This window comes from Zalophus californianus, chromosome 10, assembly GCF_009762305.2.
Source record: "Zalophus californianus isolate mZalCal1 chromosome 10, mZalCal1.pri.v2, whole genome shotgun sequence".
Taxonomy (NCBI): domain Eukaryota; kingdom Metazoa; phylum Chordata; class Mammalia; order Carnivora; family Otariidae; genus Zalophus; species Zalophus californianus.
In genome coordinates, this window is record NC_045604.1 from 107,007,399 (window position 1) to 107,023,327 (window position 15,929).

The 15,929-nt window shown below is 45.4% G+C and overlaps 1 protein-coding gene across 9 annotated transcripts in view; it reads right to left on the minus strand.

The window, feature by feature from the left end:
• ZKSCAN1 (zinc finger with KRAB and SCAN domains 1) overlaps positions 1-15,929 on the minus strand; it is a 103,608-nt gene that overhangs the window by 17,909 nt on the left and 69,770 nt on the right. Inside the window, exons 1-4 of one of the 9 annotated variants that reach the window (XM_035722032.1) lie at positions 14,566-14,625; positions 6,361-6,850; positions 5,529-5,718; positions 2,702-3,959 (exon numbers count right to left, since the gene is read on the minus strand). In XM_035722032.1, coding sequence (XP_035577925.1) covers positions 3,127-3,959; positions 5,529-5,718; positions 6,361-6,750 — 1,413 coding nt within the window. In that variant the 5' untranslated portion in view covers positions 6,751-6,850; positions 14,566-14,625 and the 3' untranslated portion in view covers positions 2,702-3,126. Of the gene's footprint in view, positions 1-2,701; positions 3,960-5,528; positions 5,719-6,360; positions 6,851-11,072; positions 11,107-13,784; positions 14,064-14,117; positions 14,215-14,398; positions 14,538-14,565; positions 14,626-15,929 lie in introns of those variants that run through there. The other 8 variants (XM_035722037.1, XM_035722038.1, XM_035722036.1 and 5 more) reach the window with 8 other exon arrangements.

Genomic DNA, 15,929 nt, shown 5'->3' on the forward strand with positions numbered 1-15,929 from the left:
GTCATGATCTCAGGATTGTGGGACTGAGCCCTGCGTTGGGCTCCATGCTGAGGGCAGAATCTCCTTGTCTCTCTCCCTCGGCTGTCCCTGCTACCCCGGCTCTCTCTCTCTCAAATAAATAAATAAAATCTTTCAAAAAATTTAACTATTTTCTTTTTTAAAAGATTTCATTTGGGGCACCTGGGAGGCTCAGTCGGTTAAGTGTCTGCCTTTGGCTCAGGTCGTGATTTCAGGGTCCTGGGATCAAGCCCTGCATCTGGCTCCCTACCTGCAGGGAGCCTTTCTCCCTCTTCCCCTGTTTGTGCTTGCTCTATCAAATAAATAAAATCTTAAAAATATTTTCAATTATTTGAGTGAGCGAGAGTGTACAAGTGGGGCGGGGGGAAGGAAGAGCAGAGGGAGAAGCAGACTACACACTGAGCAGGGAGCCCAATGACACGGGGTTCGATCCCAGGACCCTGGGATCATGACCTGAGCTGAAGGTAGACACCCAACCAACTGAGCCACCCAGGCGCCCCTAAAATGAGGTATTTCCTATTAGCTCGGTATAAATTTAAAGTTTGTATGTCTTTAATAAGTTATATATTTTTAAGGCGTATAACATGGTAAATTTTGTTGTGTATTTTACAATTTAAAAAGTTGAAAAAAAATGATTGAAATGTGAACATATATTGGCTCTGACATTACTAGAAATGTAGTAATAAGAGTCAAAATTGGCTTACTCATCTAGAATATTTTCGAATCGTATACTTGGACTATATGTGAGTCACTGTAGATAGACTAGATGGGGTGAAATTAAGCCATTACACAGAAATGTGGAAACAGCTATGTTATTTCCTGTCTCAAGATAGATCAGACACTTCTGTCTCCTCATAGCAATCTCCACCACAGGGAATTCTGGAGGTGGGCTGCAAGGGAAGAGCTGCTGCCCTGATTTCCAGGCTAGCACTTTGAGGCTATTCTAGAATTTATAAAGTCACAGTGCATTTCCGGGGATGCACAAAGCTGTCACTTCATCCACAAATATACATGTTACTGGTGTGAGTCTCCTCAATTCATCAGATCACTACATTTGGGGAGACAAAGGGGTAGAAGCACTGCTGCCCCCAAGTGCCAGGGGTAGGATTGTGAGATACAGAATGCCCAGTTAAATCTGAATTGCAGATAAACACTGAATAATTTTTTTTAGTGTAAGTATGCCCCCAGTGTATCTAGAATCCAGATGTAAGTCCTGCACATCTGTCTGCGTGTGTGTGTAAACGTGTGTATCTGGGTGATATGAGAGGGGTGCTCACAAGCATCTTCAGACCGAGACAGCCTGAAAGCCCCCTGGGGAGTTTCTTCCCAGTCCACCAGGGGTTCTCAGCCACTCTCTGGGGCCAAGGAGGCACTGCCTCCTAACCACAGCTAGACACTGGGCTTGGAGCAGAGCTCAGGTATACCAGTTTCTCCCATTTGTTATGTTGTTGTGTGAAGGTCCCCACACAGAGGCCACCAGCTCAACAGTGCACCCACTATTGGCTTTTTTTCTCCTCTCCTTTCCCGCTCCCTCACACCTGGCTTCCTGGAGCCATCTCCCTAAGTAACCTATCTGCCCTCAAGCCCTTGTTGCAGGCTGTCCTAGGGGAAACCCAAACTGTAACAGTCGGTACTGGAAGTGGCCCTATAAACTGAGCCCTCAGGATGGGATTCCGGAACAGGTCCCTCGCTGGTCAGATGGTTAGTAAGAGGAGCCTGGTAATGAGCGCGGTAGTCACGACTGCCGGCATGCTCTACCTAGCCATTACGAAGATTTCTACCAGGCACGGCAGGATATGAGGTTCTGGTAGGAGGGGAAGCATGAGTTTCTGAAACAGTCCTAGAACTTGAAACCTTGTTGGGATAGTGGCAATTACAAGGACTGCAGGTGCTCTCTCAAGCTTTGAAGAAAGAAAATTATAGGCTTAGTTCAGCCAACTATCATTTCAGGGCATGTTGTGAAAGCCAAAGTCGCCCACAGGAGGCATTAAAGAGATTCCCATCTTCTGCAGCAAGAGCAGACTGGCCTGAAAACCAACACAGGGTTGATTGTGAGGGGGGCAGAACTGCAGAGACAGCTAAATGCAAAGCCTTGCCAAGTCATTTATGCCAAAATTCTGGGTCCTGATTGGGATCCTGATGCATTGGAAATCTGGGGAGGCGTGCTTAAGCACCTCAAGCCCCAAATTCTCCAGAACCCTCTGGTCTAACAAACGCATCTCCCCACCCCACCCCCCTTGCTGTAGGAGAGTAAACTCTTCTTGCTTGGAGACCACGCAAAGATCTCACCTGACTACAGTCAGGGAACAGACAGGATGGACTTAAAGGAATCATGCTGGATATTACTGAGTTGTGGAGTTTAGAAGGAAGTTTCAGAGTCAGATTTTCAGACTGTGGCAGAGACAGGATACACACACCAGAATGCACACGAGCTGACAAATGTTCTCCATGATGAAATAAATGTGTTCAGTATGCAGGAAAAAAAAAAAAAAAGGCACAACACAGACCAAGATGCAGCTCTCTATACACTCTACCCCAATTTCCCAATATGCACCTTCACGAGTACGAAAAGTCCCAATTACCCCAAATCCAAATTTCCCCATAACTAAAACTGGCAGGAGTAGTTTCCTCTCTTGGAAGTGTTCAGTAACCAACATACCATTTAACAGTCCTGAGGCACCATTACAAGATGTTTAAGTTTATTCCGAATCAGATTAAATTGTGTTCAATGTGGCTCAATTCTTTACAAATCTTATACTTCTCGAATATATGTTAAAACAGTTAAACAGTTTCAGTGTTCCTTCCTTAATTACACTGGATATACTCAGTTTAACTATACAAAAGGCAGTGCCGGCCTGGCTTGGGGCCCAAGGCGAGGTGAGGGGACCGCGCCCCAGAGGGCTGTCCAGCGAGGAGTGCTCCGCCACCTTCCAGCCCCTCCGTGCCACCGTACCGCCACTGAGCACCCACTCTCCAGGCACCCCTTGATGTGTGAGTGAAACAAAATCTACGACTAGAGTTTATATCGCAATTACTGGGCTTCTCCCTAGCATCCATGGGCTAAAGTTTAATAAAAACAAAACCCACCCAGAGAGCATTACTTGACGGTTAAAGCACTTCTCCCTCTCCAGGGTGGACTCTCTGATGTTTAGAAAGATTTGACTTACTACAGAAGGTTTTTCCACAGTGATTACACCAGTAGGGCTTCTCCCCGGTATGGATTCTATGGTGTTTATTAAAATTTGAGCTGTGGTTGAAGGCTTTCCCACACTCCTTACATTTATATGGCTTCTCTCCGGTGTGGAGCCTCTGGTGAGAACTAAGACCTGCGTGCTGACTAAAGCTCTTCCCACACTCGTTACACTGGTAAGGTTTCTCCCCAGTGTGTATCCGATAATGTCGGATGAGGCTGCCTTTACCACTGAAAGCTTTTCCACAATCTTTACACTGATACGGCGCCTCTTCGGTGTGCATTCGCTGATGTTTAAGGAGGTCTGAGCTCTGACCAAAGGCTTTCCCACACTTACAGTCATAGGGCCGGTCCACCAAGTGTGTTCTGTAATGAAGGGTGAGGTTTGAACTGTGGCTGAAAGCTTTCCCACATTTGGTGCACACATACGGTTTCTCCCCAGTGTGTGTTCGCCGGTGTTTGGTGAGGTTTGAGCTATTACTAAAGGCTTTTCCACACTCGGCACATATGTACCGCCTCTCTCCTGGGGCAGGTTTGGCGGGAATCAATTCTCTGCCTTTCTTGGAACCTTTGTCTAGGAGAGGAGTTTTTGTTCCTCTTTCCTTTTCAAGGTTTACCCACTGCCTTTCTAACCTGGCCTCACATTTACTGGCAATAATCATGGGAATAACATCTCTTTTGAGTTCTTGAGATTCTTCAGAACCTTTCTGCTTGTCTGTTGATTCCTCATTCTGGGTGTTCGAGTTACAATCTGAAACAAGAAGTAGAATAAGAACAGGTCAGTTGTTTTGTGTTCTGAGAAGAAACTGTTGAAGGAGAAATAGAAAGGTCAGCTGACGTGGATGGTGACCAAGTATTGCTCGGTGAGAGATCACAACATGACAGTGACACGAACAAGTCACCACCAGATCTAGTTTACAGCACGAGGCTGTCACACCAGCCCCAGCAGCAGCTAGAATGCTGTGACGAGGGCATAGCTTTCTCTGCCACGAGAAGCACTTCACATAAAGAGGGCATGGAAGCAAAACCAAGCCTACTGGGACAGAAACATAGGAGCTGGGGGATGCTCAGGCAGAAAGAAACAAGTAAGAAATATTACCGAACGGTCAAAGTTGATTAAGGAAAATAAAAAGGGTAATTAATTAAGGGAGAGGAGGCTAGCGGCAAACTCATGAAATCCACATTCTCACAGAAGTGGAATATAAAAGCAACAAAAGACATGGAACACTACATCAAAAACTAATGATGTATTGTATGGTGATCAACATAACATAAAAAAAAAAAATCAAACCAAAACACAATAAAAAAAAGGCAACAAAAGAGGACATTCAGTCCACATATGACCAGGCTAGTCCCAGCTCATTATTAGTTTAAATCAAAGTGCCCACCTCCCAGGAGGGTTTGATTCCCAGCACGTACCCTACAGTGGCTGTCTCACCATCTTTTAGTTCTAAAGTTAATACTGCTAAACCAGACTGAAGCCATCTATCTTTTTTAGAGCACTGCACTAGGCAGCCACACTTACAAGTCCGTCTAACCCGTCCACATACACGGAAAAGGGGAGTAGGAGAAATCCACACTGAACCAGGGGCTCCCTGACACCTGTCGGCGGCCCCCGAGGAGTACAGAAGCCTCTGTCAATGAGGTACCTTCCTCTCAGCCCCTTCCCTGGTCCCTGGCGCCCTCTCTCCACTCGACCATCTCTTTCCTCGAGCCGCCAGCAGCAACCACCCAGCCGCATGCATGCTCACCCCCCCACCCCCCGCCCCCTGCCTGCCCGGACCACAGCCGCGGCAGATAAAAGTCCCCTTCACTCTCGGTGATGAGCAATCACTTGGCTACATACACAGACTTTCCTTCAAGTTACCATGTATTCTGTGTGGGAAATAAGTAACTCAATAAATAAGTGAAACATTTTAAATAACCTTATGAGGCAGAAGCTGAAAAGATTTTACCTGGGACCATTTCTGCATAATCCAATGCTGATTTTAACAGGTTCTTCGCTCAGTCATTAACAAATGAACACGCCTCATCTCTCACTGGTTCCTTCAACCTGTCACACCTCTGTGAACAGTCCCTTTTTTAAATTTACTTCGACCAACACTTTTAAGAGTGTCATGTTCCCCTGCAACCCCATGCTAGGACTCTAGCTGAGATGCACTTGGGAGGAAAGGCACTCAGGTACTCATCCTGCCCAAGCAGCCAGACCAGGCAAGTCAGTCTAGGGGGACTGCCTCACAACCAGTAATGAGAATTATTCTGTTTCTTCCACCACAAAGGCTTGGGGCACCAAGCACGCAGCACGACAGACAGTCCCTACCTTGACTCTTTCTCAGCTCTGGAGTGAAATCCTGCTCTTCCCCAGTCTCCTGGATGTATAAGGGCTCCCAACCTTCGCATTTGTGACTGGTCTCCACAGACTGGGGCTGCGTGTTGCTTGGAAACTTTGCTGTTCCTGAAGAGGATCTCTTCTCCCAAACCTGTTGCTGTTCATTTGGAGGAGGTGAGACCTAGAGACAACCACGAATGGCGAGGTTTGTGCACAGCTCACCTCAGAACTACAGGTGACCTCTGAACACGGGTCTGAACTATGCAGGTCCACTTATACACATATATGTATTTTTTAATACATACAGTACAGTAAATGTATTTTCTCTTCCTTATGGTTTTCTTAATGTTTTCCTTTCTGTAGCTTACTTTATTATAAGAACATGGTATATAACACACATAACATACAAAGTAAGTGTTGACTATTTATGTTATTGGTAAAGCTTCCGGTCAACATTAGGCTATTTACTTAGAAGTTAAACTTTGGGGAATCAAAAGTTATATTGGGATTTTCAAATGCACGTGGGCTGAGGGGAGGGGGGGTGACAACCCTAAACCCTGGGTTGTTCAGACTTTTCTACTGCAGAACGAAAGCAAGCCTCAGGAGAGCTAAAGTACAACCGCTAGGAAAAAGAAAAGAAACACATCCATCTCATTCAAGTCCCACGGCTAAAGATCAATACTGGACAGAAGAAGAACAGGAGGAAACATGATCTAAGTCAGCATAAGCTTCCAGTCAGCCCCTCCCATTGGACGGATAAACCCAGTCCTGCCCAGAGTGCTCTATTCCCAGCCTCACAGCATGTAAGGTCTCCCCAGACTACCTGCTGTCCTGGCTCGTCCAGTTCCTGCTCCAGGTCTTCTAGGAGAGTGACGGCCTCTTCGGCGCTCTCCGGGCAGTGCTCCTGCACCCAGGCCTGGAGCTCCTGGGGCAGGATGGTCAGGAACTGCTCCAGCACCAGCAGCTCCAGGATCTGCTCCTTGGTGTGGATCTCGGGCCTCAGCCACTCACAGCAGAGCACCCGGAGCTGGCTCAGGGCCTCCCGGGGGCCAGGCGTGTCATGGTAGCCAAACTGCCGGAAGCGCTGGCGGAACACCTCCAGGCTAGGAAGGCTCTGCCCTTCCTCTTCATCCTCATCTTTAACCACCACAGGCCCCCTCTCCCGTGGAGGCCTCGGGCCCCGAACTGCAGCCATGCCCAAAACCTTGGTCATCACACAGATTCCAGAAACAGCCTCACTGGAGATGGTACTCTGTGGAGCAGGAAATAGCGGTTTCTTTGGGTTTCTGGTTCTTTAGGGCTATGCGTTAAACCTGAGAAAATATGGTTACCAAAAATTACAAAAAGAAAAAAAGGATGCTTTTTAGGTCTTGACAGCCATACCTTTAGCACAAGAAATTGTAGAAATTACAGCCACCATAAAACTATCATACAAATATTACTGTTCAAAATCATTCGGGAGCCAGGTCAGGATATCCTAAACTTACTTTGTCTCCACTAAAAAAAAGGGCACAATGGCATACTTTTAAAATTAAATTTAAATTAACTTTGATCCAAAAACTGTTTCAGAATCTTACAACTCCGAGATTTCAACAGGATATCTATCTACAGGCCAAATGCAGCCCTCCAAATCTAAGACTTTGAGCTTCAATATTAAAAATTTGCTAGCCAAGGATGCATGACTGGCTCAGTTAGTAGAGCACACGACTCTTGATCTCAGGGTCTTGAGTTCAAACCCCGCATCAAACCCCCTACTTCACTAAATAAATAAGTAAGTAAGTAAATAAATAAATTGCTAGTCAAACGATGGGGCTAGTCAGCATAACCAGGAATCATGTTAGAAGGTTGGAATTAAGAGTATTTAAAAATAATTGAGTATAATTAATGATGTAATTTAAAAAATCTGTTTTTCAAAGATCCCATTTATTTATTTGAGAGACTGTGAGCATGTGGGGGGTTGGGAGGAGACATGCAGACTCTGCCCTGAGCTCAGAGCCCCACGCAGGCCGATCCCATGATCCTGAGGTCAAACACTGAGCCAAAACCAAGTCGGACGCTTAACTAACTGAGCCACCCAGGGGCCCCAATGATGTAATTCTGAGCTTCACTTGACCCACTTTTAAGTAGGGCATATGCAAGTTTTTAAAAGTCCTTTACCTTTAGGTTTCACAGAAAGACAAGTGGAATGACAGAGATTAAACTAATAGTAACCCATAATCTTTTTTTTTAAAGATTTTATTTATTTATTTGAGAGATAGAGAGCACGAGAGGGAAGAGGGTCAGAGGGAGAAGCAGACTCCCTGCTGAGCAGGGAGCCCGATGTGGGACTCGATCCCGAGATTCCAGGATCATGACCTGAGCCGAAAGCAGTCGCTCAACCAACTGAGCCACCCAGGTGCCCTAACTTATATTCTTACAGAGGTATTTATCTCGATGAGATATATATTGCTGAGAAGAAACAGAGGGGAAAAAAATTAAACCAGAGATGATACAAATGCAAAGTGCTTACAAGTATTTTTCTTTTAAATATTAAATATTATAAACATGTCGGTCAGTTCACACATTAGAACACCCAAAACATCTGTAATAAATACAATTACTTCTATTTTCCTCATTTGCCAAAAGTGAAGTCCATCTACTCAACATTTACTTGAATGCCATGGGCTTGGAGCTGGGAGTGCAGTGATGAGCAAGCCAGATGCACTCCCACCCCCACGGAGCTTTCAAGTTTGTGGGAGAGATGGAAAACAAATGAGTAAAGAGACATCAGAATCAAACTACAATTATCAGCATTCATTAAACATATTCTGAAAGACACCTGCATAAATTAGCCTTCCATGCTTGTGACTGTCTTTCCTGAGCATGTTTCCAAACTGTTAAGCAGCACTTGTCATGTGTCACATAGATGTCCCATTCTGGGTGTGGCTAATTGAGAGCAGGAAAACCCTGGGGAAGTCTCAACAGAGAGCCAAACAGATAAAAACCTACGTGGGTTTTTGTTATGTGAAACTATGCTGATAACAAGGGTAGAGACCATAAAAAGGAGGCACAAATGACTTACAGAAGATGAGGAAACAGAAGTCACAAACAATCTAAATCTAAGGCATTTAAAAACTTGAGTATGAAAAAAATAAAAATGAAAATACAAACAAGTATGCTCGTGGCTCACACGCACGTCGTTTTCCATGGATCTGGCTTGTATAACCTGAATATCAAGTCTCACATATGGCCCCATAAGGGAAAAAGGGTAAAACACGAACAGTGATCTTGCTGGGTTGTAGATAACTTCAGTTTTTAAAATTCTTTTTTTCATTTCCCATTTTTTTTTTTTTAAAGATTTTACTTATTTATTTGACAGAGAGACAGCAAGAACAGGAACACAAGCAGGGGGAGTGGGAGAGGGAGAAGCAGGCCAAGCAGGGAGCCCGATGTGGGGCTCGATCCCAGGACCCTGGGATCATGACCTGAGTTGAAGGCAGACGCTTAATGCCTGAGCCACTCAGGCGCCCCATCATTTCCCAAATTTTCTATAGTGGGTATTGTTACTTTTATATCAGAAAATCAGAATATCTTTAAAAGACAAACAAAACAGTTTTTACTATTAATGCCCAAACTTCATGGCCTTCAAAAACAAAACAAAACCACCCCAAGAAAACAAAAAAGCAATTCCAGACCATGCAGAGCCCCCTGCCACAAATGTACATGTTAGAGCTTTTGTATTAAGTTTTGTATTAAGTTATTTAGTTTCACCCATTTCGTAAACACGCATTAAAAACATATTTTATATGAACTACCAATTCTGGTAATTAAAAAAATATGAAATGGGATTCTAGGACTAGAACCTCAGTATGTAACCTTTTATAAGAAATGCTGTAATTACCAGCTGCTAATTAGTTCAGAATTCTAGGGATGCCAGTCCTTGGGACTCCCCTCCACTGTACCCCCATTCTTTTTTTTTTTTTTTAAGATTTTTTTTATTATTTATTTGACAGAGAGAGATACAGCGAGAGAGGGAACACAAGCAGGGGGAGTGGGAGAGGGAGAAGCAGGCTTCCCGTTGAGCAGGGAGCCCAATGTGGGGCCCGATCCCAGGACCCCGGGATCATGACCTGAGCCGAAGGCAGATGCCTTCGGTACAGATGCGCCACCCAGGTGCCCCTGTACCCCCGTTCTGAAGCATCCTATGAGATGTCAATAGGTGTCCTGACATGGTGGACCAGACTCAGCACCACCCACTCCCTCATGCTGCCCTGCACACCCAATATACTGCTGGAGCGCCCAAGTTCAGGATAACTTGAAACTGAGCTGGGACAGGAGCACATCATCTCGTTTCCTAAAATAAAGGCATTAGCACTCAAGGCTAAGATAACCTCAAAATAACAGATGTAGTAGTGCCGGGAGCATTCATTTGAAATGCTTTGAAGTAGGTCTCCGCAGTGCGGAAATACTTGTTTGTAACTGGTTACAAAATTTCATACTCCACCCAGAGAAGGGCATCCCTACAACAGGAAAGACACCGTAGTCTGTTTGGGCTGCTCAGCTTCTGGGATCAAGCCTGGGAAACTCAGCAAGACATGAGGAGTTATATAACACAGGTGGCATTAAACAGGGAGTGACCTATCATTCCTGTGGATCTGTTCCCAGAAGGGCATATCCAAACCCACAGATCACATAACTGCCTCTGCAAAATATGTACCCAGTGACGATTAAAAGCTGGGGCTCTTGGCCGGCTCAGTTGGTAGAGTGTGTGACTCTTGATCTCGTTGTTAAGTTTGAGCCCCATGCTGGGTGTAGAGATTATTCTAAAACAAAAAAAAAATCTTAAGAAAAAGCTTCCCTTAGACGCTGCCCACATTCAAATTCATGTCTTTGCCAAGACCACAAATGAGTGGAGGGCCTGGCACTTGGACTCCTTCGTCCTTGCTGCATTTATTCCCCTTGGAGATTTCATCTGGTCACATGGCTTGAATTACCATCTGTATACTCCCAACTGCCAATTTATCTCCAGCCTGGACCTCTCTTCTGAACTCTAGACTCATACAACCAACTACTACTTGACGTCGCCACCAGCACGTCCAATGGCACCTCAAGTTTAAGATGTCCAAAACTGCAGTCCCCATTATTGCCCGCCCCCCCAGCTATTCATCTCAGTTAACGGCCACTCCATCATTCGGTTTTCTTGGACCAAAAAACCTGGTTATCTCAGACTCCTCCTTCACATTCTACCTATAATTCATAAGCAAATCCTGTGAGCCCTACATCCAAAAGACCCACTAATTCAACCAATTCTCACTTCCTCCAACACTGCCATCCCAGCCCATCACCTTTTTTTTTTTTTTAAGATTTATTTATTTAACACAGAAAGACACAGCGAGAGAGGGAACACAAGCAGGGGGAGTGGGAGAGGGAGAAGCAGACTTCCCCGCAGAGCAGGGAGCCCGATGCACAGCTCGATCCCAGGACCCTGGGATCATGACCTGAGCCGAAGGCAGACGCTTAACGACTGAGCCACCCAGGCGCCCCCCAGCCCATCACCTCTTGACCAGTGTACTGCAAGGGCCTCCTAAGTGCCTCCTCTTTCAGCCCTCGGTCTATTGCCAACAAGCAGCAGAGTGATCCTGTTAAAATACAAGAGAAGTGATCCCTCTCCCTCTGCCCCTCCCCGTGTGTGTGCTCTCTCTAACATTAATAACTAAATCTTTAAAAAATAAAATCTCTAAAAAATAATAAGAGAATAAAACATTTAAATTGAAAAACATGGGGGAGTGGGGTGGAAAAGCAGCTTTGATAAATGCTGTTCTATTACGGAGTGGTAGTAAAGAGAAATATGTTAGCTGTTAACTTCAAAACTTAGTTGAAGCAGACCATTTTTAGAGTTCATTAGGTATTTTTAAAAAGTTATGAAGTGTTTTTCTTTTACGATTGTTTTTTAATTTTTAAATTATTTTTTAAAGATTTTATTTGTTAGAGAGAGAGCACAAGCAGGGGCAGAGGGAGAAGCAGACTCCCGCTGAGCAGGGACGTGGGGCTCGATCTCAGGACCCTGGGATCATGACCTGAGCTAAAGGCAGACGCTTAACCGACTGAGCCACCCAGGCGTCCCACAATTATTTTTTTAAAAAGGTGCCTGCTTTGTCTCTAGGAACAATAATTAATTTGACTCTCATCCAACAATTATCAGAATACTGATCTGATGAAATAAAGTTTCTAACAGATCTACTGCAAACATACACAATGCTTACTTCTACTTTTATCAAACAACTGTAACTGGCTGACAACGTTATGACAATCTTGTCCTCCTTTGAAATCACACCAGCCATTTTCCAGTTTGGCAACTCTAACTCCAAGGCTCAAAGGCTAGCAGCAGAGGTTTATTGATTTATTTTTTATTAAAAAAAAATAGGGGGCACCGGGCTGGCTCAGTCATAAGAGCATGTGACTCTTGATGTCGCGGTTGTGAGTTTGAGCCCCACATTCAGCACAGAGCTTATTTAAAAAAATTTCAACAGGAGAAAATCAAATTTAGCTTTGTATGTACAGGGAGCCACACAGACATGAAATTCCAAAGGCAGTCTGGCAACATGGAGGCTTATGTAACAACCTGAGCTAAGGAGATGGGTCTGAGGATACTAAGATGAGGAAGATCATTAGCAGGAAGGTGAGAGGAGATGTTTGCAAAACAAGAGGGTGCCCTATTATGCAGGTTTTTTAGGTGAAGAAGAATCTCCTTGATAGCTCTCTTTCTGGTATAGGCAGGCACTTGAGGGGAAAGGTGAAAAGCCTTTCCTGAATCTGCTGGGTTTCAATTGCTTTTAACTCAAAATACTATTCATGCTAAAGTGCCCCATCTTGGGACAGCCTGCCCTTGGCTCCTGAAGTTCCCTCCTCTGAAAAATAGAAGTTTCACACATTATAAGTCTAGTACCAGCAGAGGTTTAGCATACAAATCTGCACATAACACCCAGCTGTTGACAACAATTTTATTCATTTCTCTGTTTGGCACACAAAAGTCACAGCCTGGCCTCTGCCTCCTCATACTGTCTCATCACTCCCCTGCTCATTCCCTATGATCCATTGATGCCCAATTTTCGGGGCAGATTTCTATTTGTCTTTCAAATCTCAGCCTAATAATAAATACACAAAAAGACACTTAACCTTAGTTATAATAAAAGACATGAAAATTAAAGCTACAATGAAACACTTCCATCTATCAGACTGGCAAAGATTTTTTAAAAATCCAATAATGCTCTGTCTTGATTCCCCCGCCCCCTACCCTGAGAAAGCCAGTTATTTCACATTTGGTCATGCTGAGTTTGCCTAAAGGTTCACTCAGGGATGCCCTCCAGGTCTTGGCTTCTGAATTTTTCTTTCTTTCTTTTTTTTTTTAATTTGATTGATTGACTGATTGTAAGCTCTGTGCCCAACGTGGGGCTTGAACTCATGACCTTGAGATCAAGAGTCGCATGTTCTACTGAGCTAGCCAGGCGCCCAGGCTTCTGAAGTTTTCTTAGTAAAGTATTTATAAAATCAAAAGCATGTGGATAGAAAACAAGAGGCTTGGAGCACCTAGGTGGCTCAGCCTGTTGAGTGTCTGCCTTCGGCTCCGGTCGTGGTCCTGGGGTCCTGGGTTCGAGCCCTGCGTCGGGCTCCCTGCTTGGTGGGGAGTCTGCCTCTCCCTCTCCCTGCAGCTCCCCCTGCTTGTACTCTCTGTCAAATACATATATCAAATCTTTTTTTATTATTTATTTTTTTAAGATTTTTATTTATGTATTTGAGGGAACACAAGCAGGAGGAGTGGGAGAGGGAGAAGCAGGCTTCCCGTGGAGCAGGGAGCCCGATGCTGGGCTCGATCCCAGGACTCTGGGATCATGACCTGAGCCGAAGGCAGACGCTTAACGACGGAGCCACCCAGGCGCCCCTAAATAAATAAAATCTTAAAAAAAAAAATTAAAAAAAAGAAATCAAGAGGCTTCATTACTAAGTCACATTGTCTTCAACCACAGTGAACTACTTTTTTTAGGCTACCTAGAATGCTTAGCACAAGAGGCTTATAAGTTCACAGTCTACTATAACCAGAACAGAATCGTTCCTATTCCCAGGGTTTTTTTTTTTTTTTTCTTTTCCTATCTTTTATGACAATTTCCCAAAATGTATACTTTTATAAAAATGCCCCAAATCCATTACGGAACAAGATGAGGCATAAATAAATCAAATTATCACAGATTCTAACAACTGAATGGTACTTACCAACTAATACTAGAACGTCTTTAACACACTCATTGTGTACCTGAAAACTCGTAGGCAGGCAAATTTGGTAACTGAGGCACAGAATTCTACTGTACAGTATTTACTTTCTGCGTAGCAGCCTTCCAATCCCTGAAAATTTTTTGCCTCTCACCTCCCTTCTTCACAGCTCTTTCAACTGTTCCTAAAAATAACATAGGTTTCCAAGGACCTCACCCACCAGATCACCTTTCCCTCGACAAACTATTTATAAATGGTAAGATAAAAATGTGTTTCCAAACTCGAGCAGATGCCCGTTGTGTGTGTGCTATCTATCCGAACAAAGCTCAACCGTACTATTCCCTCTCATGGATCAGTCGCAACCCGGGACTTCCAATGAGGCTCGGTTCCCACAGCAGGTCTCCAAACCCCTCAGGCGTGTTCTCATCAATTATCCCTGAGTTGGGACTTCCTGTTGAGAGCCAGGGAAAAAAGACAAGGCAACCTGGTCCGACTGACGGCTCGGCTCAGGAAGAGCACAGAAAAAACTGCTCTGGAACGAGAACGAGGCAGTTCCATTTGTGAAACCCCCGGGGCGGGGCGGAAAAGGCTTTCCCGTGAGCAAGAGCCTCCACTACCTGGGGCTGGGTAGAAGCGCGGGGCTCCTCCCTGAAGACCTCCCAGGGCGGGTCAGCTGGGGCTCTCCAGAGGCCACAGCTGCTCAACCTACTCCTCCCTCCCCGAACCCTTTCGGCCAAGGCTCTCTCTCTCGCCCGCCACGCGAACCAGGAACCAAGAGACTCACCAGATTTTGAAACCGCTCGAAGCGCCCGTACACCTCGATGCACCCAGCGGCCGGCGCAGCCGGAAGTGCGTCAGAGCCCCGCCCCCGCTGGAGTCTAACTGGGCCGTAGCGGTCCCTCTAGGAATTGGGGACGTCGTCGCTGCATCTTGGTGTCTCGGGTTCGTTGGGGGTCGAGGCGCTTTGGGGACAGGCGGAGTCGCTCCACTTACGAGAACAGGGACCTAGTTCTACCCCCCCTTTTTTTAACCAAGGAAGTGCCAACCAGGTGAAGGCTTTGGCGGTTCTCCCACCCGATCCCCGACGTCCCGGTCCAGGGAGAGGGTCCCCTCGTGGACTTCAGAGCCCTGTTCACCCGTGACCTGGGCCCGTCACTTCGTGAGAACTTGATCCACGTTTATGGACACGGAGCCCCACGTTTGGCCCACGAAGCCAGAGATTGATCACTGTCAGACTTGAGTCACGGTGGCATCAATTTGGAACAGAATTCTGGGCAGAAATCGCAGAGGCTGCCTTCTAAGGTGCTCCTGATGCAGTGGGGCTTGTTAAAGAAGTCTCTGCCTTTTTCTCCCGCTGCTTCTGCTAAGCTGCAGGTGTCAGACTAGATTCTCAGTGTTTCTTTCTGCACCAACCCCTGCAGCCCCCACTGAGTTTGCTTTTGCCTGATGCCTCCTCAAAAGACACACATGCTGAAGGACAGCAGCATGAAATTCCCTGCCTAAATGCACCCTGACTTTATAGAAACATGGTATCATTTCCCCCTTTTTGGGGGGGCGGGTCATTTTTTTTTTTTTTTAATTTTCAAAGATAAACTAGACAGGATGACAGTGAGCCTCCATGTAACAACTGGCCACTTTCAACAGTCATCACATGGTCAGTCTTGTTTCATTCATTCATTCCCCCCATGGGTGGGTTCTCGCTGCCACCTGTTAAGAGGCACCAAAAAGCCAATGGTGGCCCAGAAATGAGCAAATTGGAGGGTGTGAGGTCTGAACACCATACCATTCCACTGGAGAGAATCTGGAGAATTTTTCCTTACTTTAGGTAGGAGAAGAGGAGGGGAGAATAAGGGACAAAGTAGTCATAGTTTTCAAATATGTAAAGAGTTGTCATTTCCAAAAGAAATGTGTTTTATAGGACCCCAGAATTTAGAACTAAGACCAAGGAATGGAAATGCTAGGAAAGTTCAATGTAAGGAATGACTTCCTAATAAATAGTTGGTCAAAATAGCCACTCCCTGTATCATCTGGTGCTGTCTTGGATAGGTGGGAGAGCCCTGGGGATGGGGAGGACAGCAGTACTGCAGAGCGCATTTTTGGGCTTCATACAGCTTGCCTGCCCCATACCCCTGTTAGTTTTTCCTTGAC